Source organism: Pleurodeles waltl, chromosome 2_2, assembly GCF_031143425.1.
Source record: "Pleurodeles waltl isolate 20211129_DDA chromosome 2_2, aPleWal1.hap1.20221129, whole genome shotgun sequence".
NCBI lineage: Eukaryota > Metazoa > Chordata > Amphibia > Caudata > Salamandridae > Pleurodeles > Pleurodeles waltl.
In genome coordinates, this window is record NC_090439.1 from 1,142,012,571 (window position 1) to 1,142,036,218 (window position 23,648).

Genomic DNA, 23,648 nt, shown 5'->3' on the forward strand with positions numbered 1-23,648 from the left:
AAGCATTTCCCCTTTTAGGCAGATGTGTCTTATAAACTTATCACAGTGTTTTACTGATAATATTTTATCAAATATTAATATTAGAACATTAGTATACATTGTTAAATGTCACAAAAGTGGTGATTGTTTTGCATGTCTAATATTTTGTCTAGGCATACTTTACATTCTTAAAGGATTATGCCAGGAAGATCTGCAACCCTAAAAGGTGTCTTTTTTTCTTTCCATCCAACACATCTTTTTTTTGTAAGCAGCATGTCGAGCCCCACAAGTCCACATCTCTGGGGTCCTGCAACTCAATGTCTCACCAAGAATGGGAATATCTCCAACGAAGGCCCTGTAAAGTACCTCCTATCAGCCTCCATTGGAGCATCTGCCTATGAGGTGTCCCATCCCAGTAATGTAAGTGAAAGTATAAATTATGCATAACATGTCTAACAAAAATGATCACTACAAAGCTTTGTTGGTTGTCACAAGGACATTCTTTAGTTTGTGGAGGTACATGTCCAGCTTTGTCCTGGACATGTTACTTTCCTGTTCTTCCCTAATGAGAATATGCTCCCGGCCGCTTCCATCCTCTGCATTAATTGCCAAGGCACCTCCTAAACACACATTGTTTGTTTAGTGATCACTTGTGTGGTCTACTTTCCTATACTATCCTCCGATCTTGTGCTCCTAAGCTGCCCTTGAATCAGGTTATTCCTTGTGTTGTTGAGTTATGTAGTGCACATTTTTCGATTAGTATCTACAGACTGAAGTCTAGTTGAGTTTAAGATAATTAAGGTATTGATGTTCTCAGTATTTCTTTGATCATGCATATTCTTAATCTCAGTCAATGACTCATTCTCACCATACTCCACATCCACACACCTGTTTTCGCTTTTATCCCCACATTGCTACCATTAGATTTTTATATTTTTACTATTTTTGTCCACACATTCAGCATCACTCTTTGCAGCTCTTATCATTAGTCAAACTCATCTAACATGCGCATTCTTGCCATCACTTATTCAAATTCTTACCATCCTACATTCGCACTGTAGGAGTGGGGGATTGCCTCATAGGTTGTTTACAGGCCTGTCCTTATCATGGGTGTTATGTAGAGTGGTGATGGTCACATATCTTATTTTGTGAATCAGTAGGTGTGACCTGATCTTTTTATCTGTGTTGCTGGAGTGAGAGCTACTGGCTGATTTGTGTAAAGTTCTGCTTTTATGCACTAACACGGTTCCTAGTGCCAGCAACTTGTGTGTTTGTTATGTGTGTTTGTGTATGTGGCTGGGCCCAGTCAGTTTCTAGTGCCCAAGGTTGCAGAATTATTATTCGGTTTCCAAGATCACTCACACGCATATCGACCTGTGACACGTCATATATACAACAGTCACTTGGGGCGCAGCTGGGCAGGTTGATCAGGTGCACTTGAACAAGTGCCACAGTCACGACTATGGGGATGATGGCAGGGTCCGCTGATACAACAAAGGCCATTTCACTTTGATAGACTTGTTATATCATGTTCCTTGAGTTGCTGCATGATGTTGTCCTGCTCCTCCATTAAATATTATCATGATTTCTTGATTTAGTATTAAAAACATCATTGAGATGAATTTAATGTGTTTTCAATTTTTTCTCCTGTCACAGTGTACGCTTTTGTATGATCTAAGTATCATGAAAAGTATTGTGAATTGATTTAATTAGGACTGGACTGAATCAGACTAATCTACAATTATTAGATTGATTAGCACAATTACTCCATCAGGATTTTATTTTCATACTTTACTGGCAGAATGTGCTCAGGTACACTACAGGAGTGCTGAAGTCCATCCTCAGAGTTTAGAGATCAACTCCTAACCAAGAGCACATCAGTCACACTTTAGTTACTCTTTGGTTGACAGACCACAGGACTAGAGTCAACGGGTTCTGTCCTACTGGATTTGGCTCACTCTTTCCTTTCCCATTCAGACAGGACTTTACACTTTCTAGTTCATCATCATCACACAAGCTTTATTCGGTCATATTTAACCATCAAAGCAAATAACATCACAGCAGCTAAAATTACAATGAATACATAATAGATACAAGAATAAAAAGAGATCGAATAAAAAAAGAAAATGTTTGCATAAAATCCTTAATATACTTCCCCTGGATTTGACTTTTTAAGAGACGTGTACATATAGGCCATGCGGCCGCAAGGAACTTGCTGACCGCACAGATTAAAAGGGTAGTGGTGTCTCATCATCAACCTTAAAGCGTCTTTACAGTGTCTCATACCCATATTCCTACAAGTTGAACAAAGCCACTTCTGCCAGGAAGTCCCATAAGCAGGACAAATAAACATAAAGTGTACTATTGTTTCTGTAGTACCATTACAACTTGAACATAAGTCTGTTGACAAAGCGGGACGCCAGGTGTTAGCAAGGGACTTCAAAGGTAAGCATCCGTACCTGAACCGGACATACAAGCTTTTGCTTTGTTGGTCAGGAATTAAATCAAGAAAGGGTTCAAAGTGGGGGTACCACTTGAAGTCAAGAAATTGGGAAGTCAGTCTACTGAGTGATGTACATGACAGATAGTTGTTCCTGATGTGGGACCAATAGACTGTTTTCAGATTTTGCTTCTGGATCCTCCTTAAGTTATACGGTTGGCTCCAGAAGTCACTGAGTCCCAAAATATGGAACCATCTCAAAATATGCTTGAGCCAGGGAATAGAGAGTGCATTGGGTCTATCTAGGATGTCTTGTAAACACTCCTTATTTGCAACTAGTTCAGGGGTAGTCCACATACGTACCCAAAACATTAAGGGTCTTAATGCTATTACGTCAGAAATGCGGGAGAACCCAAGATCTAAAAACACTGGAATCAATGGTGTATTACAAGGGCATGCCAGAAGAGATCTTACAAAGCTATTTTCCCCCACCGATAGTTTACTAGTATTTGAAAAACCCCAAACCTCTGCACCATAGGCCACGGCACCCTGAGCCTTCACTAAAACATTTTTTATAGCTGGAGAGACAGCTTTCATGGTAGTGGATTTATAAAAACGCAAAATGGCCCCTGATCTATGTAAAAGGAGAGCTGTGTTTTTATCAACCTGGGCCTCCCATTGCATATTGTTGCTAATTCTTACCCCTAGGTAGTCAATGGAGCTTACCTTGCTTAGAGGGGTCCCATTTAATAAGATGGTACATCTTTTAATGGGAGCACAGCCAAAGGTCATAAATTTGGTCTTACTAGAATTAAGCTCCAGTCCATAATCTGCACAAAACACACTAAACCTGTCAACTAAAACCTGAAGGCCCATTGGTGTTTTAGAAATCAAAAGAGTCGTCAGCAAGTAGTAGAATCAGAATGTTTTGATTGTTCAAGGAAGGAGCATCATTTAGGCAATCGGATACAACTTGCACCACCTCGTTAATAAACAGGGAAAAAAGAGTAGGGGCAAGGACATAGCCCTGGCGCACCCCCCTTCTAATGTCTATTCGGTCAGTGAGTACCCCCTGATTACCCCATCTTACTTGTTTTTTTGTTGTTTTGTTTTTAAATAGTTTTATTGCTTTTTATAATAGTGCAATGATATACACTTAGTAATAATATACTGTACTGAAATCCCCAATTTAACTTGACCCCTCCTCCCCCCCTTTTAACACAAGATTGTTCATGACGGATTTTTGATTAGCAATTCACATGCGTAAACAGTTTATTCCAGTGCATGTGAAGTTTAAGTTATGGGTATAGAAGACTGTTCAGTTTCAGATTCTGAGGTGTTATTTTCTTCTTCGCTATGGATGCGTATATATTTATCACGTTTTCTAGGATCGTATTCCATTGTGAAATATCATCTCTGGGTCTTTGCCCATGTACGGCTTCTTTTAACAATGCTGTTCCATCGGCTTCTGCCCATTTCTCCATTGCATTTTGCCATCTAGTCACTTGAGGGCCCACTGAGTCTTTCCAATGTGAGGTTATCTCTCTTCTGGCTAAAATTAAAGCGAGGTCCATGAATTTGTTGGTTATTTTAGGAGCTGTTGGTTGGGTGAAGTCCCCCAGCATTGCCATGATTGGGGAGGGGGATAAATGTCTCCCAGTACAAGAGGTAATTTTCTTAAAAATCTCCATCCAATAATTTCTGATTGAGGGACAACCCCATAGCATGTGTAGTAGGTCTGCTGTTGGTTCAGTACATCTAGGGCAGTTGGCATTGGTTGTACCATACATTTTCGATATCGTATGAGGGGTTAAGTATGCCCTATGATATATATATATATATATAAATTTAGCAGCTTAAATCTTGCGTTTCGCGACACAGTGTATATGTGGGAGGTTATCCTGGTCCATTGCTCATCCTCTATGGTAGTTCCTAACTCCATCTGCCATTTGGTTTTAAGTTTGTCTAGGGGTAAGCATGCATTGTTCGATAGGGATTTATATATTCCTGAGATCACTCCCTTCTGTTCCCCTATTGAGCAGAGTAGGTTACAGCTCTCATGTGTAGGTGGCTCGAGTATACCTGTTCGCCATCTCTTATTAATGGTTCTGGTGATGGTATTATGTATTAGGAACATTCCAGGTGGGAGTGCAAATTGTTCTTGAAGTTCCGCATATGTTCAACGTTTCCCATTTTCATACGTCGCCCAATTTTGTAATATTATGTGTCATTAGTTTAGCAATGCCTATTATCATATGATCTCCAGTAATGTATGTCAGGCTCGTTATCGGGGCTTCAGGTGTATATGGTGTCATGTTGCGAGTGCGTTTTAAATGTTGCTACCAGCAATATCTGGATGGCTCCCATTCAATAGGAAGGGGTCTCTTCTGTTTTTTCGGATTCAGTAATATCCCCAGGATTTCCGCTGGTGGGCAGTTCAATGGGATCTGTAAGTCCCCGGGTATTGAAGGTTTAACAATTATTTTTGTTAGCCATTGTATTTGCCCTGCCCAGTAGTACGTTTCCAGGTTCGGGACCGCCCGGCCTCCTTCAGCCGTGGGCCTCTGGAGGGTACGTAGCGCAATTCTGTGTCTGCTCGAGCCCCATATGAAACTTGTGACCATAGATTCTATATTTTTAAACACAGAATTCGGTATTAATAGTGGAATGGTGGAGAAGTAGTAGAGCAGTCTGGGTAACACTATCATTTTGAGTAGAGCGACTCTACCGGAGACTGTCAGAGGGAGTGTCCTCCAAAACTGCATGTTCACTCTGATCTTCCCGAGTGCACTATGTATGTTCCCGTCTAATAAGTCAGTTGTGTTATGGTATATATTTACCCCAGATATTTAAACGTGTTCGGGATCCAGGGTAGACCTTTGGTGTCTGTGGGTTCTACAGTACCCTTAATTGCTGGGAAAATGGAGGACTTCCTCCAGTTGATGCGGAGGCCGGATGCTGCTCCGTATGCCTCTAACATGCTCATTGCTCTTGGAAGATCCGCCTCCAGATTCTTAAGGAAGAGCAGCATGTCATCCGCGTAGAGAGCAATATGATATGGCCAGCGATTTACTAGGATACCCTCATAGTTTCCTCTGGTTCTGGCCATTTGGGCCAGTGGTTCTATCGCTACTGCAAATAGAAGGAGTGATAGTGGGCAACCCTGTCTGGTACCTCTACCTATGGGGAAGGCATCGGATACTTGTCGACCCGTTCGTACTCGCGCCGTGGGGTTGGTGTACAATAGTTTAGTCCAACGGACGAAGCCGTCTCCTAGCCCCATTTGCAACATGACCTGCTCCAGGTAGTCCCATCTCAAGCTATCAAAGGCTTTCTCGATATCTACCGATATGATCGCTGTCTGTGGTGTAGTTGGTGGAATGTTATTAAGGACCGATAGAAGGCGCCTAATGTTTTGTGCTGTGCTGCGTGATGGTATAAAGCCCGACTGATCTTGATGGATCAGTGAGGTCATGTGCGGTAATAACCTATCTGCTAATATTCTACTGAGAATCTTATAATCAAGGTTTAGCATGGATAGCGGGCGGTATGATCGGACATCCGCTGGGGGTCTATCGGGTTTCATTAATGGGATCATTATGGCTTCGGAGGTTGATTGGGTTAAGTTATTATTATTCCATGCTTCTGTATATAGAATGCAAAGTTGTGGTGCTAGTAAATCTTGGAATCGTAGATAGAACTCCATTGGAAGTCCATCTGCCCCTGGTACTTTACTTCTTGCCATATTTTGGATTGCTGATTTGACTTCTGCGATCAAAATGGGAGCTGCCAGAGTCTGACAGTCCTCAGCCCCTAGTTTTGGGAGATTGAGAGTCTCCAGTTCCCTCATTTGGATCTTGATTATCCTATCTTTAGGGGGTGCGTATAATGCTGAGTAATAATTAACGAAGCTTGTGTTTATTTCCTTCTGTCCAAATACTCTATGACCTGGGGTGTCTTCAATTTCTAATATAATCGTTTGTTGCAAGTGGGGTCTGGCTAACCAAGCCAGTAGAGCTCCTGACTTGTCCCCCTCTGCGTGTTGTCTGCTTAAATAGAGTTTGTAATCAAATCGGGACAGTTTAATATTCGCTTCAGCTACCTTATGTTTAGTTTAGAGTATTAGGGAGGTCAGGTCACGTAGGGTAATTACGTTCGAGTTCTCTGAGGGATTCTTCTAGTCGCTGGAGTTCCCCTTCTAGTACTTTACTAACTCCCAGATTTTCACTAATACATTGGCCCCTGGTGACTACTTTGAACGTTTCCCATTCTATAGTTCTAGAGGTGGCAGTTCCAGCGTTTTGTTTAAAAAAATCTTTAATGTTCTTGTGTAGGACTTGTCTAAATGATTCGTCTCCTAAGGTGTCTGCCTTCAAACGCCAAGTTGGTATTAAGGGTCTCTCTCCAGTCCAAGCCAAGGAGATCATCAGTGGGTTGTGGTCCGATATGGTGCGGCTAAGATATTCAGCTGTTTCCACTCTACTATACACTTCCCGTGACACCAGTATGGCGTCAAGCATTACATGTAGGGCGTGTGCTGCTGAATGATATGAATAATCCCTAGTGTGTGGGTGGAGGTGTCTCCAGCAGTCTGTGAGATGCCAGTGTACCTCTCCACCTTTTTGTCAGGGCATTAACTTCTTGTTCTATTAAGTGCGTCTCCTGTAAGATAGCTATATGAATACCCCTCCGTTTAAGGTAATTGTGTACTTTGTATCTTTTAGACATATTATTTAGGCCTCTATCATGCCAGGTTAGATTTTTATATAGTGTAGTCATGATCTATTTTAGTGGTGTAATGTAGGTAGATTCCTTGTTCCTGTCGCCGTTTTTGGAACCGTAATAGTTTCAATGTCTTGGATCGTGAATTGCTCAGGTTGTTACTTACTTGTGTTTTTAGTACCCCTAGAACTAACTTAATTAACTTGTTTCCCAACTCCCATTCCCCAGGACCAGCACTTACAACTCCTCTGGTCCAAACCATATTAACTGTCTTAATTAGCTTCCTATTGGTGGGTGGCGTGGCAATGGCTGAGAGCAGTCGCCCCGGGCCACTCCCCGGGCCCTTTCGTGTTATCCCCATTGCCCAGGCTAGTGTGTTTAAATAGTTTCATTAGGGTCTGCGTTGTGTGCTTTTTTACTTAGTACTTGTTTTGGTGTTTTGTGAGGTAGGTCGGTATTCACAGAGCGGTTCTTCCTTTCAAGAGAGAGGTCAGATAATCTCATCTGCTGTTCTCGGTGTCACCGAGGCAGGCTAACAATGGTGTCCTGTGAGCACCTCGAGGAACCCCCACTGCACGAGTCTATATCTGAAACATTACCAGAGGTAGGAGATAACGGTGGGATCTCACCACTCAGTGTCGCCGCTGTGTTTATGGCTTCTCTCATTTCCTGCAGGGATTGGTGCTGTGGAGGCGCTATCTCGTTGATCCGTCTCCTGGATCTGCTGCGTTTTCCTTTGTGTGCACGGGAGAATCGAGGGCCGGTTGTGGGTTTGGTTACGTTCCGGGACTCTAGCCAGTCCTCTACTGATTGTTGAGATAGAAAGAAGTGTGTTGTATTATCGTATTCTACTCTAAGCTTGGCCGGGAAGAGCATTGCGTATTTTATACCGTTCTCCCGCAGTGTGGTATTTATAATGTGGTAGTTTTGCCATTATTATCCTCAGTCGGGCTCCGGGAGGAGGTAGTTTGTTGGGTATTCTGTGGGCTCTCTCTACTGCAAAGAATGCTGTGAGGCCCTCTGGTGCTACTTCATTTCTGAGCCACTGTTCTAAGAAAGCTTCCATGTTAATTGCTGATGATTCCGCTCCTTCTGGAATGCCAATTATTCTGAGGTTGTTCTGGCGGGCTCGGTTTTCGGCATCTTCAGCCCTGGTTTCCAGTGTTTTAACCCTTGATGTGAGGTCCATAAACTCTGATGATGCGCTTTTTTGCATTGTGGCCATGATGGCAATAGTTTTTTCATTTGCTCCTACTCTTTCTGCTAATTTCTTATGGTCGTCTCGTAGTAGAGAGAGATCTAATGTTAAGTTGTCTATTTTGCGTTCCAGCGCTTCCCGTGACTCCTTAATGGCTAGGAGTACAGTGTATAGGGTTGTCACTTGCGCTTCCTGGTTTTCTTGTGGGCTCGTGTGCTGTGACTGTCCCTGCTGTCTGGTAGTTGAAGTTCCATCTTGTTGATACTCTTCTCGCTTTTTAGGCTTTCCCATTGTTAGAGCTGGGAGATCTGTTGTTCTAGAGCGGTTTTATTCTTACAATTTCAATGGGGTCGCTTCTTGGACAAAGTGCTCAAACACCCAGGAGATGGACTCTCCCCTATCTCCCGCAGGTCTGTCCGTGTAGAGCAATCCCTCTTCCCTCTGGAGATGCCAAGATTTTCCCGACCACTCCTTCCATCACGGTCCAGCTCAGCACTAGTGTTTAAATGTCGGATCTCTGATGCACTCCGTTCGTACTGCCGGGGTCGCGCTCATCACCGAGTGGCTCAGCCCAGTGCTGGTGTTTAAGTGCCGGTTCCCCAATGTGCTCAGTCTGCGCTGCCGGAGTTACGTGCTTCACTGAGTGGGCTTCCCCCTCCGTCTACAAACTTCTGTGATTCTCATGGTACTCCCCCAAGGACTGGCCGCTTTCATCCAGTGCGGCTTGATGCTGGGTTCTCTCCGCTCTCTGCTCGCTCTCCGCCGCCACTCGGTCTGTGTTCTCACCGCCAATCACTATCACTGTGCGTGTCAAGTAAGCGGTGCTATATCTGCGGGGCGCCTCATTCCAGCAGGTCTGTCTGTGTAGGGTACTCCCTCTTCCCACTAGGGGTGGCAAGTTTTTCCAGACCGTTCCTCTTGTCGCGGCCTAGCTCAGCGCTGGTGTTTAAGTGCTGGTTCCCCGATGCACTTCGTTCGCCTTACCAGAGTCGCGCTCATCACCGCGTGGCCTTTCCCCCTGTCTGCGATCTTCAGCGAACCTCATGGTACTCATCAGCAGTCGGGCCGCTTTTATCCAGTGCGACTTGATGTCGGAATCTCTCCGCTCTCCACCCGCTCTCCGCTGCCACTTGGTCTGCGCTCTTTCCGTCGATCGCTACCACTGTGCGTGGCAGGTAAGCGGTTCGATGTCCGCTGGGGGGCACCTCTTTGAGTCAGGGGTGTTTCTCCTCCTCGGTGTCGCACATGGTCCCTTCCTGCCTTTGCAGCTCCTCAGCTGGGGTATCCATCGGTCGCGTCCGCCATCTTGAGCCTCAGCAGCCGGGGGGAGAGCAGAGCATATCTCTCCGATTTCTCCTGTGGTCCGGACTGGAGGCAGGTCCACTATGTACTACAGGTCTTCCAATCGCTATCCCTGTTATTTTCGGCAGCAATAGGGGTCTAATTATTGCTATTATGGTGTCTTGGACCCATTCCATGAGCCTGTCTAAAACTTGCTTGGCAAAGATCTTTTGCAAGTTGTCGATGAGACTGATTGGCCTATAATTAATGGGCAAGCCCACATGACCTTTTTTATATATAGGGATTATTTCCGCCCGAGCCACGAGTCCAGGATTGGGCAACCTGCTGCTGTGGTATTCAACAGTGTGTTTATGTACCATGCCCAAATGACGGGTTCAGATTTAAACAGATCCCCCGGTATCTTGTCAGGGCCAGGCGCCTTGGCTGGCCTCAAGGAACTGATGGCTGCAGTAGTTTCAGCTATTGTAAAAACGGTGTCCTCCGCAGAGCCCTCAGGGGGAAATCTGCAATTGTCGCTCCCGTAGCCCACAAGATCTTGTTATGCAGGTGAAGCGTAAATCTCGGAAAAGTGGGCCACCCATCTTTCGGGTTGAATATGCATGCTGATGGTGTCATTACCCTCTCTATGTCTACTGGCCATCAACCTCCAGAAGGAGCTATTGTCACGATTCTTGACTGCATCCAGCATCCTCTGCCAGATCTCATATTCCCAACTTTTTTCGCTAGTTCCAAAGCCTTGGTATACCGGAGTCTAGCATTTCTGATCTCCCCCTGTAAGTGCTTTTTGAGGGCCAATTTTAAATTGGACCTTGCATGGACACAATCCTTGTTAAACCATTCCCTTAATTGAATAGTGTCATTGGTATGCCTGTAATTAATTTCCTTATAAAAATCCCTTGTAAAATACCTGCCATTTCCGCACGGATGGTCAGGATTGGGATAATATCAACCTCTTGCTCATCAAAGCTAGAAAAAAGTTTTAGAAACGATGAGTAGATTTCCTTAATCAGGTATGGGTTTGAAATTACTTTAGGCCAACTAACATGGGTTTGTCTATGGTTCAGGCAAGGAGTCGGGACATCAGTAATCTCTAAATGCTGGTCTCTTCCAAATGCGTGACTAGTTAGGGTGAGACACAGAGGGTTGTTGTCGCTGTCATAGCGAGATTCTACCTTCATATCTAGAGTACTTGACCAAAGCCTGATATCCACCAGGAGATAGTCAGTGGTGCTAGAAGAAGGTGCTCGTTTAAAGGTGGGAGCACGATTTAGATCGGATCTGGTGCGACCATTACATTCTCTTAATCCAAATCTTAGGCAGAGGGAAGCCATCTGCACGGCGACACAAGAGCCAATGCAGGGGTCATCCTCCTTCGATTGGGGGATACCCCAAAGTTCATTTTCCTCTGTTGTCAAACTGCTAATAAGGTTCTTAGATACAAAGGAACAGTTCATATCACCCGCAACCACTAGATGGTCGGATGGATGCAGGAGCTCCATATGTTCGGCTAACTGGGCAAGTACCCTAGACTCTGTACCTCGTGAGACGGACCTTGCATACTCATTAACCATAATCACTGTGAGACCAGGTTGAAACGTTAGTTGAACACCCAGTAAATCATATGAGTTAAAGCGTGATACTGAGTGCTCACATGTCAGTCTTTTGTTCAGCAAGATCATGAGCCCACCTACCTACCGGTCTACCAAAACCCCCAGAGGCACTTTGAGCCGCGGAGAAATAAGTTATGAACCCCTTCTACATGGATCACCTCTTCAGCTCAAGTTTCCTGAAATAAGCATATGTCTTGCTTATTAATGAAACTGGTCCACTCAGGATCTCCCAGCTTATTCTCTATTCCTGCAACACTCCAAGACATGATGGTAAGTTTGAGGGGCGTGGATGTTTTGGTCCTAGTTCTCAAATATAGGACAGACTCTGAATTCCCAGGTCGTTCTTCTCTACTAGCCTTGATAGCTACATTTGGATTCCCTGCAGGAGGGGCAGCATTTAGACAGTCCAGATCTGATAGCGAGGGAGAAGGATTCTCTGTCATAGGTGGTGGGCAGCTCTTGAGTAAAGCTTGAGCCCCACCCGTGTGATCATCAGATGAACTGCAACAACTGCACATCTTGTCCCCCGGTGGATGCGTACAAAGTCCAATGCCAGTTTCTCTAACAGCTCTCAAGGAGCCAGTCCGTATGCCAAAGGCAATAAGAATGTCAACCAGGGTGGTATTGGTAAAAAGAATGGAGATATAATCGGTTTCTGACCCAAGTTGGCCATGTCTGCACACCTCCAGGATGTCAGACCGGATGACAGAGAGGCATTTCCTATTAATAAGGGAGTCGTGCGTCTCTCTGTGGCCGGCTGGCATCCTGGAGACCCGTTTCATATAGATGTAGGCGTCTTTCTTCCTCCGACCATATCTCCCTTTCGTGTCATCGGTCAATCTAGACCTGTGTTGGCCTAGATTGACCAAAGGGTGGAACTCTAGAATCCTTAGAAGTGACAATTTGACAGGAAATACTATAGTCCCCTGAGTGTGTACTTGTTTGTATTTATATTTGGGTCAAAGTTGGGTGTTCGTCCAGTGATGGCAGGTACGGAAGGGCCGATCGCCCTTCCGTACATCACCGTACTTCTGGACTTTGGGCGTGTGAGGAGAATGGCCACTTTGTCTCCGATATCCGCTACAACTGACATACTTCGCCCCTCAATCTGCTCAGGATTATAATCAACTTCACTGGACAATTTACAGTTGCATACTGCCCTCTGTTCAGGTAGTCCAGAAATTGTATTTAAAATTGTTACTACCAGGGACTTCAGATCATCCAGCTTCTGGGAAATGGTTGCCAGTTCAGGTGCTCCATAGGGTTGCATCTTCCAGTCCTGTTTCCCCATATCGGATTCATGTGGGGCTGAAGGTTGGGGACGTCCTGGGCTTTCACTCAGAGTGGACAGAGCTGAAAATCTGTACGAACAGGGAATATCAGTAGTGATAAGGGTCTTGTGTCTTGGAGGCAAAAGGTCCTTGGCTTGAGTGTGTTCAGCAGATTCCACATGCAGAGCATGTCTCTTCAATGGTGGAGAAATTACAACCTGGGTTTTAGGAGGGGAGTGAAGGTCCACCTCAACAACCGAATGGGGCTTCTGGGGTTCCTTTCTAAAGAGGTCGGGAATCTTCCTGTTCAAGGAGGTATCAGGGTTTTGGAGGGTAGAGATGGATGGGCTCCTTAGTATTGCCTCAACCTCCTCGAACAACAAATCAATAGTTTTAAATTGATTCCTACTGATATTGGAACGACCATCTGCTTTCCCACTGAGTTGCTTCTTATGTTTTTTTACACCGGAGTGAGGCGCAGGAATATCATCTGCCTTTCGCTTCCCCATAAATTGTGTGCAATACTCAAGATTTAATAAAGGGAAGGAATAAAACAGATGCTAGGGACTTAATCGTGTCTCCCCTTACCTGGGACACTGTGTTCCTGAGACCAAAGGGAATGGCCCAGCCGAGGCGCGAGCAGGCGAAGACGGGCCCGTCTTGGCCCGTTCTTCGCCCGGGCGCGTTCCGTGCCGCGGTGTTCACTGCCCCTGGTAAGGGCCTGGAGGTGCCGGGAATGCTGGGGGATGTGGTCCTCGTTCCCCCAGAAACACAGTAAGCGTCTGCCTCAAAGCGCGTCCCATGCCGCAGTGTTCACTGCCCCTGATAAGGGCCTGGAGGTGCCGGGAATGCTGGAGGATGTTCTCCTCGTTCCCCAGCAACACAATAAGCGCCTGCCCCAAAGCGCGTCCCGCGCCACGGTGTTCACTGCCCCTGATTACGGCCTGGAGGTGCCAGGAATGCTGGGGGGTGTGGTCCTCGTTCCCCCAGCAACACAGTAAGTGTCTGCCCCAAAGCGCGTCCCGCGCTGTGGTGTTCACTGCCCCTGATAAGGGCCTGGAGGTGCCTGGAATGCTGGGGGGTGTGGTCCTCGTTCCCCCAGCAACACAGTAAGTGTCTGCCCCAAAGCACGTCCCGCGCTGTGGTGTTCACTGCCCCTGATAAGGGCCTGGAGGTGCTGGGAATGCTGGTGGGGTGGGGTCCTCATTCCCCCAGCAACACAGTAAGCGTCTGCCCCAAAGCGTGTCCCGCGCCGCGGTGTTCACTGCCCCTGATAGGAGGTGCCGGGAATGCTGGGTGGTGTGGTCCTCGTCCCCCCAGCAACCCTCGTTCCCCCCAGCAACACAGTAAGCGTTTATTTTTCCTTTGAAAATAGAAAACTTCGGTTATATGCTTCCAATTTACTTTGTTTTGGTGTCTATTAAGATAAAAATTATGCTTTATTTTTATAAATTTGTCGGATTCCTTTCAAGTCAGGTCAATTACTTATCATCCATATTGGTACTCTGAAATGCTTAACACACATTCCTCTAGTAAAGCCTGACTGCTCTTTGCCACACAATCAGGACTGAGCTAAGGATTTATGTACGAAGCTGGCCTGGTGTCTAGTCGGTACCTAAGGTACTTACACTTTATACCGAGGATACCCTATTAGTGTAGTGTAGGCAGTGTCTAGAAGCCAGGCTCTCTAGAGGAAGCTGTGGATGAGCAGCCAAGGCTTATCTAGGAGTCGGGCAAAGCTCATGCAATACCACTGTAGTCACACAGCACTTGCACACATGAAAGAAAACATCAGTGTTAAAAAAAATAAAGATACTTTATTTTAGTGACCAAAAGGTACTAGAGAGGCAACCCTCCAATAGGAGGAAAGTAACACACTAGATATGTACACTGGTATTCAGAAATAGGCATAGAATGTGTTAGAAAAGAGTGCAAATTGCAATAGAGAGTAGTGACCCTAGGGAGTCCCCAAACCATATACTAAAAAGGGAATGCGAATGCAGGACCCTCACCTAGGTTAGTGGAGTGTGTAGAGGGGAGATGGGGGAACTAGGGAACACCAAAGGCAAGTACCACAGTGCCCCCCAGCAACCAGGAAGAAAGGAGTGTTACTGGATTTTCCCCATACCACCCAAAAGGAAGGTAAAGAAGATAATGCAACACCTAGACAAGACTGCAAGAATCCAGCGGTGGATTTCTAAAGAGGACGACCTGTGGACGAAGGGGGCTAAGTCCAGAAGTCACAAAAGAGTCCACTGGGGGCAGGAGCCACTACCCACCCAGCTGTGGTTGCTGGAGTTGGTCAAGGGTAGGACGAAGACAGTCAGCAATGCAGCCCTGGAGTCAGTGAAGAGTTCCTGGAGGATGCAGTGGACGTCCCACGCTGGATGGATGATTGCTGTCGGTCAGTGGCATGGAAAAGCCACCAACATGCCTTGACAAAGGCAGAAGTCGCGGTGAAGCAAAAGTGGAGCTGCCGGGGACCAGGAAGGTCCAGGAGGACTCAACTCACAGGGGAGTACTGGGGGACCTTCAGCAAGGCAGAGAGTCCACAGAAGAAACGGCAGCCCCCATAGGAGATCTACTGGAAGAGGAACCAGGAGTTGCACAGGAGCCCACACACCATATCTGGAGAAGAAGAAGCATGCAGAGGGCTGTGCATCGTAGAAAGGAGGGTTGGAGCTACACAGAGCCTGAAGAGGCAAAGGTGGAAAGCTGTCAGAGAGGACCAAGAGGACTACTCCGGACCACGACCTGTGATGCAGGATCCACGCAGCTCAGAATGAGAGGAGATCCACGCAGCTGGTCGTCGTTGCAGTTGGTGCCTGCGGATGCAGGGGAGTGACTCCTTAACTCCAGGGAAGATTCCTTCTTCCTTCTCTTGCAGACTGAAGACTTGCCGCCCTCAGAGGATGCATAGCCGGGGAAATGTTGCGGAAGCTAGAGGGAGCAGTGGAAACAATGTTGCAAGCAGAGTCTTTGTCGTGGATGCAGCTTGTCTGTTCCTGGAGGGTCCGGTCGCAGTTCCAGTGGCTAGAAGTTGAAGTAGAGGTTGCAGAGGAGTCCTGCTGGGTCTCTTGCAAGCCAAATCTGAGGAACACCCTAAATAGCGCTGAAAGGGGGATTGTTCACCTAGCCAGGTGACCAGGAGGGGGCTCTGACGTCACCTGCCTGACCTGGCCACTCAGATGCTCCCAGAGGCCTCTGCCCACCTTGGATTCAAGATGACAGAACCCAGGGACCCTCCGGAGAAGCTCTGGGCACCAACCCCGGGGTGGTGATGGACAGGGGAGTGGTCACTCACCATTCCATTGTCCTTTTTTGTGCCAGAGCAGTGACTGGGGGTCCCTGGACCGGTCTAGACTGGTTTAGGCATGGAGGTCACCAAATGTGCCCTTCAGAGCATACCAGTGGGTTGGGGAGGCTAACCTTTTCAAGCCAATTAACACTTATTTCCAAAGGGAGAGGGTGTTACCCCCTCACCCAAAGGAAATCCTTTGTTCTGCCTTCCTGGCTTGAGCTGATCAAGCAGCAGGAGAGCAGAATCCAGTCTGAGGGGTGGCAGCAGCTTGGGTTGCCTGGAAAACCCTAGGCGGCTGGTAGAAGCAATGCTGGGGTCCTCTAAGGTGCACAGAATCATACTTCCAATACTGGCAACCGTATTGGGGTCATGATTCCTACAGGTTTGATACCAAACATGCCTAGGTTCAAAGTTACCGTGATGTATCTGGACATAGGTAGTGACCTATGTCCAGTACACGCATAATATGGCATCCCCGCACTCACAAAGTTAATGAAAATGGAGCTGAGTTTGTGGGGGCACCTCTGCTCATGCACGTGTGCCAACACACAGGTAGTTGCACCCTGCCCTCTAGGCTAGTAGGGCCTACTATAGGGGTGACTTACAGTGACCTGTAGTAAAATGGGTGCATGCACCCTTTCACACAGGCTGCAATGGCAGGCTTGCAGATAAACTTTGCATGGGCTCTCCATGGGTGGCATAATACATGCTGCAGCCCACAGGGATCCCCTGGTACCCCAATGGCATGGTTACCATATACTAGGGACTTACATGGGGGCACTAGTATGCCAAATGTGGGGGTGCATGTGGTTCAAGTGACCAAGTTTTTAAAGAGACAGAGCATAATCACTGTGGTCTTTGTTAGCAGGATCCCAGTGAACACAGTCAAACACCTTGACAACGGGCAGAAAATGGGAGTAATCATGCCAAGAAAGAGGGTACTTTCCTACGCAACACAACATTAAGAGGGGCTACACTGGAGACATAGTTCTTAATGAACCTCCTGTAATACCCAGTGTAGGAAAATACCACTGTTGGCATGGTCACCCCCGTCACACAGACACACCCCTCCTCCCTTTTTTTTGCCTAGAGTTGATGACAGCTTTGATTGGAAGTGTGCTAACCAGGCCCCAGCACCCGTGTTCTTTCCCTAAAAACTGTACCTTTGTTTCCACGCTTGGCACATCCCTGGCACACAGTTAAGTCCCTTGTAAAGGGTACACCTGGCACGAAGGGCCCAGTGGCCAGGGAAGGTTCCTAAGGGCTGCCATTGAGCCGTCTGCGGGATTATGACCCCGCCCACCGCCATGGTTTTCGTGGCCTTCGTAACACCACAAAAACCATGGCGGTGCTCCCTATCAGTGACAGGGATAGGTGCCCCCCTTACCTTTCCAAAGACCCCCCCCCCCCATCCACCCTCTACATCCACGCCCCCCCTTCACACACACACACACACGCAGACACACACTCATTCACACATAAATACATGCATGCATACATCCAATCATACACACATCCGCACACACTTCCAACATTCACACTTCTATACATGCACACACGCAATCAACACTCAACAGATATCGCATTCACACACGCACATACATACACACACACACAACACCCCCTCCCCCTGTCGGAGACCCGCCTTACCTGGATCCAGGGGGTCCTCCAGCAGGAGACTGGATGGTGCGCTGCTACCTCCAGCAGCGCCCGCCAGCAGAACACCGCCAGGGCGTATTACTTGTCATAATACGGCTGGTGGCGGTCTACTGGCGTGGCGCTGTTGGGGGGAGCAGCATCACCTTACCGCCATCCGCCAGGATGGCCACTGCCGGATTTCCACCCTTCTTGTGGCTGAAATCCGGATGTGGTCATAATTTGGCGGCCGGCTGGTAGCCGCGGCGATGGTCTTTTGGCGGCCGTCACCGCGGCGGTAAGCGGTTTTTACCACTGATGTTCTAATGAGGGCCTATATCTCATTTTGATATAGTATATACAGAGCCAGCTTTTGACACCCAGGTAGGCCTAAAAAGACCCTCACCTGAGTTTGAGTGGTAGGGGGGAGTCCAATCCAAAATGGTTTGTATTTTCCCCTGTAGTGGTTGAATCTGGCCTCCACCTAGGTGGCTCCGATATGCAACCTTCCCCTGCCCTATCTCTCACTTAGAGGCCTTGATAGTGAGGCCTGCTTTTGGCAGAGCCTCCAAAATATTCCACCGGTAGACCATGTGATCCTCCCAAGTAGAGCTAAAGACAGCTACATCATCCAGATAAGCTGCACAATAGGCTTCCAATCCTTGGAGGACTGTGTTCACCAGCCTCTGAAATGTGGCAGGTGCATTTTTTCAGACCAGAGGGTATCTCTGTAAAGTGATAATGCCCTCCAATGGTTGAAAATGCTGTCTTTGGTTTGACATCATTTGATAACTTGATCTGCCCAATATCCACCAGTCAAAATAAATGTGCTCAGATACTTGGCAAATGCCAGTGTATCTATTAGCTCATCTGCCCTAAGGATAGGATGAGCATCTCTCTTTGTGACAGTGTTGAGCCCTCTATAGTAAACACAAAACCTCATTTCTCTCTTCCCATTCTGAGAGTGAGTTTTTGGGACCGGCACCACCGGGCTAGCCCAGTGGCTGTCTGAGTGCTCAGTTACTCCTGGGTCCAGCATCTTTCGCACTTCTTCTTGCTTTGATGCAGTCTCTAAGATGGTCACAATGCCTATAGATTATACTTTTTATGGGAAAACTGTCCCCTATATCAACGGTGTCTTCACACCAAGTGGTTTGTCCAGGTGTTCAAGAGAACCGTTCTGAGAACTGTCCTAGGAGGTTCCTGCAGACTTCTTTCTGAGACTCAGAAGGACAGTCAGCAAGGACTACCCCATCTACTGAGCCATCAGCTGCAGTGTTGGAGAAGAGGTCGGGTGAGGGTCACTCTTTTCTTCCTGTCCCTCATCAATGGCCATGAGCAGGGTCCTGTCATCCCTGTCATAGTAGGGCTTCAGGTGATTCAGATGAAGCACCCTTAGGGGACTTCTGGGAGTGCCTGTTCTACCAAGTAGGGGACCTCAACCTTCTATTCCTCTACTGTGTGGGGACCACTCCACTTGTGCTGGAGTGCCCTAGTAGCCACAGGCTCCAGGACACACCTTCTGCCCTGGCTGGTAAATAGTCAGCATAGCCTTCTGGCCATGCCACTGCTTCTGCAGTTCCTGGCTGGCCTGAAGGATTTATTGGCTTTTTTCATGTACTCAGCCATCCTTGATCTGAGGCCAAGTACATAGTCCACTATGTTCTGTTTAGGGGGCTTGAGAGGGTAGCCCTCAGCCCTCCATCACAAGAGCAAGAGGACCCCTAACAGGGAGCCCAAAGAGAAGCGCAAAGGGGCTGAGTTTTTCAGAGAGTCCCATGATCATGCCTTTGAGAGTTTTGTTAAATCTCTCTACCAAACCATTGATTTGGGGGTGGGGAGGGGTGATGAACTGATACGTTACCCCACACTCCTTCCACATGGCTTTGAGATATGCAGACATGAAGTTGGTACCCCTCTGATACCACCTGTTTAGGAAAGCCCACTCATGAGAAAATTACCAGGAGGGCTTTTGCCACTGCAGGAGCTGTAGTGGTCCTTAGAGGAATACCTTCTGGGAACCTCATGGCTTGATCCACCACCAGCAAAATAAATCTGTTCCCAGAGGCTGTGGGTGGGTCTGGGGGAAAACAATATTGACCCCAACCCTCTCAAAGGGGAACCTCAACCACTTGAAGTGGAATTAAGGGGGCATTTGGGATGCCACCTGTCTTGCCACTGGCTTCACAGGTGACACAGGAGCGAGAAAACTCCTTAATATCTTCTGACATGTGGGGCCAGTGAAAATGAGGGACAAGTCTGTCCAAAGACTTACTTTGCCCCAGGTGACCTGCCAGGTGTAGGAGGCTGACTCTCTGTGTAGTGTATAAAACTGGGCACACTCTGTAGGGGGTCCAAGCAACCACACGTTGGTTTCCAGAGGCAAAAAGTAGATCACCTAATGCTCTAATTTTTGAGGTAGCTTGGTTGAGCAGTTAGGGCAATCTTGAAGAAGTGCAAAGCATTGGTTGTACTCACAGTATCAATCATGCAACTCGAACACTCAAAGGAATAACTCAAGACCAATTTATAAAAATAGTTCAGATTTTTATATCATTTTAAAGATTTTTAAGGCCAAGATTATCAAAATTGGTTAAGTACTTTTTAAAATATGAATTTTTGAAGTTTTACGCACCATAGAAATTAATAGGCAGTCACTTTTAAAAATGCATATAAAATTTCGCAGTTACGTTACCAGGTTCTGATTTTGCAGGTTGGTCGAGGCCATCGGTGGGCACACTGTGCCCGCTGGAGAGGCTCGGGCGTCTCACGGTTCTGGCAGGTGCAGCATTGGAAAGTCTCTCGGAGCAGGTATAGGGCCACTCATTGGGACCACTTGGAAAAATGTGGTTCTTAAAGAATTAAAAGTGGTACCTTGGGGTCCCTTTGGGGTGTCGAAGTCGTAAGCTGTGTGGGACCCTGTGGGCACAGCTGGTTCCTCGATGCAGTGCGCTGGGAGGCCAGGTGCAGGGCGAGTGGTTGATCCAGGAGCTGTGCGCAACGGATTCCTTTGGAGCTAGAGGCGAATGTCTTGGAGGGGGGCTTACAGGACAGTGGGGCACTCTGGCAGGAGGTCCAGGGTGTTCTTGAAGTCCCTCGACTGGGGCTTCCTCCTGGTCCTTTTTCAGCGCTAACAGAGCTGGTTTTCTTGGTGGTCAACATCCACTGACCAGTACCTGGCATATTGGCACGACTCGGCCACTGGAGGGCGCAGTGCCACCAAACTTGGCACACTTGCAGGGTTTGTGCTGGTAGTCATCGGTATGTCGTCGGGTTCGGGAGATATCGGCCAGTAAATAAAGTGACTTTCAATGGTTTGTTGGTTCTTGCTTGCTTGTAGAATGGTACCTCCGCTCAGAAGGTAGATCCTGGGCAATTGATGAGGCCTGGAGGTCCTGTGGGTTTCTTGAGGCCAGTCCAGTGTCCAGCTCCTCCGCAGCAGCAATTGTCGGGTCCTAGGTGCAGCAGGCAGGCTTTGGTGCCTTTTCTTGATGCAGCAGGTCCACAATTCTTTGGTGTTGGTTTTCTTTGTCCTTTCAAATCTGATTTCTTGGTCTAGGGATGCCCACTAAATACTAAATACTGAATTTAGTGGGAGTTTTAGGGGGAACCTGGTAGTATCCAATGGGACACTTACCTTTGGGTGACCTTACCCTCTATAGTGACCACTTCCTGTAGGAAGGATCACTTCCCTAAACCTCATTGGCTATTTTCCCCTATTCCAAGATGGAGGAAACTGAAAAAGAGGGTCCTCTTTGCAGGCAACACCTTAGGGGTGGTGCATGCTAGGTGAGGCCACTCCTCCTACCCTTTGTTAGGTTTCCCACCTTTGCTTCTGCCAAAAGTGGGGGCTTGCAAAGGGGGATGCCAGCTTGGGTGTCAAGTTTCAAGGGTGGTAAGCCCTTTGAAGCTTACTGCCAGGACAACGCACATTCCTGAGGGAGGGTGTGCTAGCTCTTCCACCCAGGAAGGGCATTGTCTTACAAACCGGAGAGGCAGCACTCAACCCCAAGGTTTGTATATTGGCTGTCTAGAGATGGCAGCTGGATAAGACCAGTCAGCAACCATGACAGGATAGTTAGCTTTTTCAGGGGCCACTTCTAAGGTGGCCCCAGGTACTTTTAGGGATAAATCCAAGACTGGCATCAGTTTGGATTTATCATTCTGAGTTGTTTGATATCAAACAACCCAGGGTTCAGAGTGGCTGTCCTGTCGCTGGAAAACTCGAGTTGACCAGTGTTCAGCACATGTATTAAAATGGCTGCTCTGTTCACTCACTATGTCCCAGGTTTGCCAAGGACACATTGGGGGCATATTGCTCATGCAGCTATGCCCTCACATATAATATGGAGCACCCTGCCTTAGGGCTATAAGGCCTGACAGAGGGGTTTCTTCCCCATAGCAAATGCAGTGTATGGTGGACAATTGCAGAATGAAGAGATGATGGACGGAATGCTGAACAATGCAAACATTCACCCCCTGTCACAAAGATCTGGGTTTAATCCATCGTTTTTTTGCCACCCCAGTTTGGACCCAGGCATATGCAAATCAGTCTTGACCCTGTTCCCCATGGGAACAGTCCAGCCCGAACTGCCAAGCCAGGTCCTCGCTAGACAGAAACAAGAATCCTAGGACCAGTGTCAGGGTATCACTCTTCATCAGCTAGGCTAGCTTGAATCCAGTGGCGCAGTGAGCACGGGACCCACGTCTGGGCATACCTTGTATGGTGGACAGGCACACAGACTGTGTGTCATGTTGAGTTTGAGTTTTAGGTTTGCACCAGAACACTCAGCTCTCAATGGCAGTGATGGGTGCATCTGGAATCATGGCCCTCGAGGGTGGCACAATCAGTACTGCTGCCCTTAGGGGCCTACCCATAGTACCCAATTGTAGGAAAGTAGTCTCTTTCTAACATGGTTACCCCCATTTATGGCCTGTTTGTCAGTGTTTTTGACTGGGTCTACTGGGATCCTGCTAACCAGGACCCCAGTACTTATGCTCTCTCCCTTAAATTATGGTTATAGGATACTGGTAATCCAGTATTTAACCCACTCTTGGCATACTGGTGCTCCCTTATAAGTCACTAGTATATGGTACCGTGGTACCTAGGGCATTGGGGTTCCAGAGGATCCCTATGGGCTGCAGCATTTCTTTTGCCACCCATAGGGAGCCCATACAAAGGCTTCTACAGGACTGCCAGTGCAGCCTGTGTGAAATGGTGCATGCACCCTTTCACTGCCATTTACACTGCACCAGGTCACTTATAAGTCACCCATATACCAGGCCTTCCAACCCTGAAGACTGGGTGCAGAGTACCTGTGTGTGAGGGCACCCCTGCACTAGCAGAGGTGCCCCCATGACGCCCAGGACCATTTTCCCAGACTTTGTGAGTGCAGGCACGCCATTTTACGCGTGGACTGGACATAGGTCACCTATGTACAGTTTCACAATCGTAACTCAGAATAAGGCCATGTTTGGTATCAAACATGTTGGAATCATACCCCAAGGCTTTTGCAAGCATTGGTTGTATGATTCTATGGGTCTACAGCTCTTTGTGTGGGGACTACCGGTCCCAGGAGGCCAGCAGTTCAAGGGGGGTGGAGCCAGGATACCAGCGCTTATAGCGCATTTCGCCACCCCGCAACGCAGGTCTACAGGTCTTTGTGTGGGACTACCTGTCCCAGGAGGCCAGCAGTTCAAGGGGGCAGAGCCAGGATACCATTGCTTACAACACATTTTGCTGCAACGCGGGACGTGCGCAGGCTGTGCCTGGGCCAAGGGCGGGCCCGTCAGAAACCGGGAGAGCCGATTCCAAGGTATTTATCTACTTTTCCTGGCATTCTACTCGCTTCTGGTTATATCTACTGGCTTCTATAACATTTATTTAAAATGGGGAGGCGTAAAGCACAAGGGAGTCTTGTGGCAGCAGTCACATCATCTAAAATCCCTAAATCTAATAAAAATTTGAAGAGATTTTCCAACTGTGCCACCAACGAAATTGGCACTTTAATTGAGGAGGTGGAATCTATGTTAAATTGGAAGGAGAGTCGAGCTACAAAAGGTTCAACCAGTGCTCCCCTTTCATCCTTTTTTAGGCCTAGAGCATCTAAAAGGGCTAATCCTGTTAGCTGCACGGATCCTGCCCCAAACATGGAAACTGTAGCAAGGTCGGACGATGCAGCTGATTTAG

At 47.5% G+C, this 23,648-nt stretch overlaps 1 protein-coding gene across 9 annotated transcripts in view; it reads left to right on the plus strand.

The window, feature by feature from the left end:
- Positions 1-23,648, plus strand: part of NUGGC (nuclear GTPase, germinal center associated) — a 1,501,499-nt gene that overhangs the window by 1,373,721 nt on the left and 104,130 nt on the right. For 7 of the 9 annotated variants that reach the window (XM_069221057.1, XM_069221058.1, XM_069221055.1 and 4 more), the window contains one exon: positions 249-399. In XM_069221057.1, coding sequence (XP_069077158.1) covers positions 249-399 — 151 coding nt within the window. The remainder of the gene's footprint in view (positions 1-248; positions 400-23,648) is intronic. The other 2 variants (XM_069221054.1, XM_069221052.1) reach the window with 1 other exon arrangement.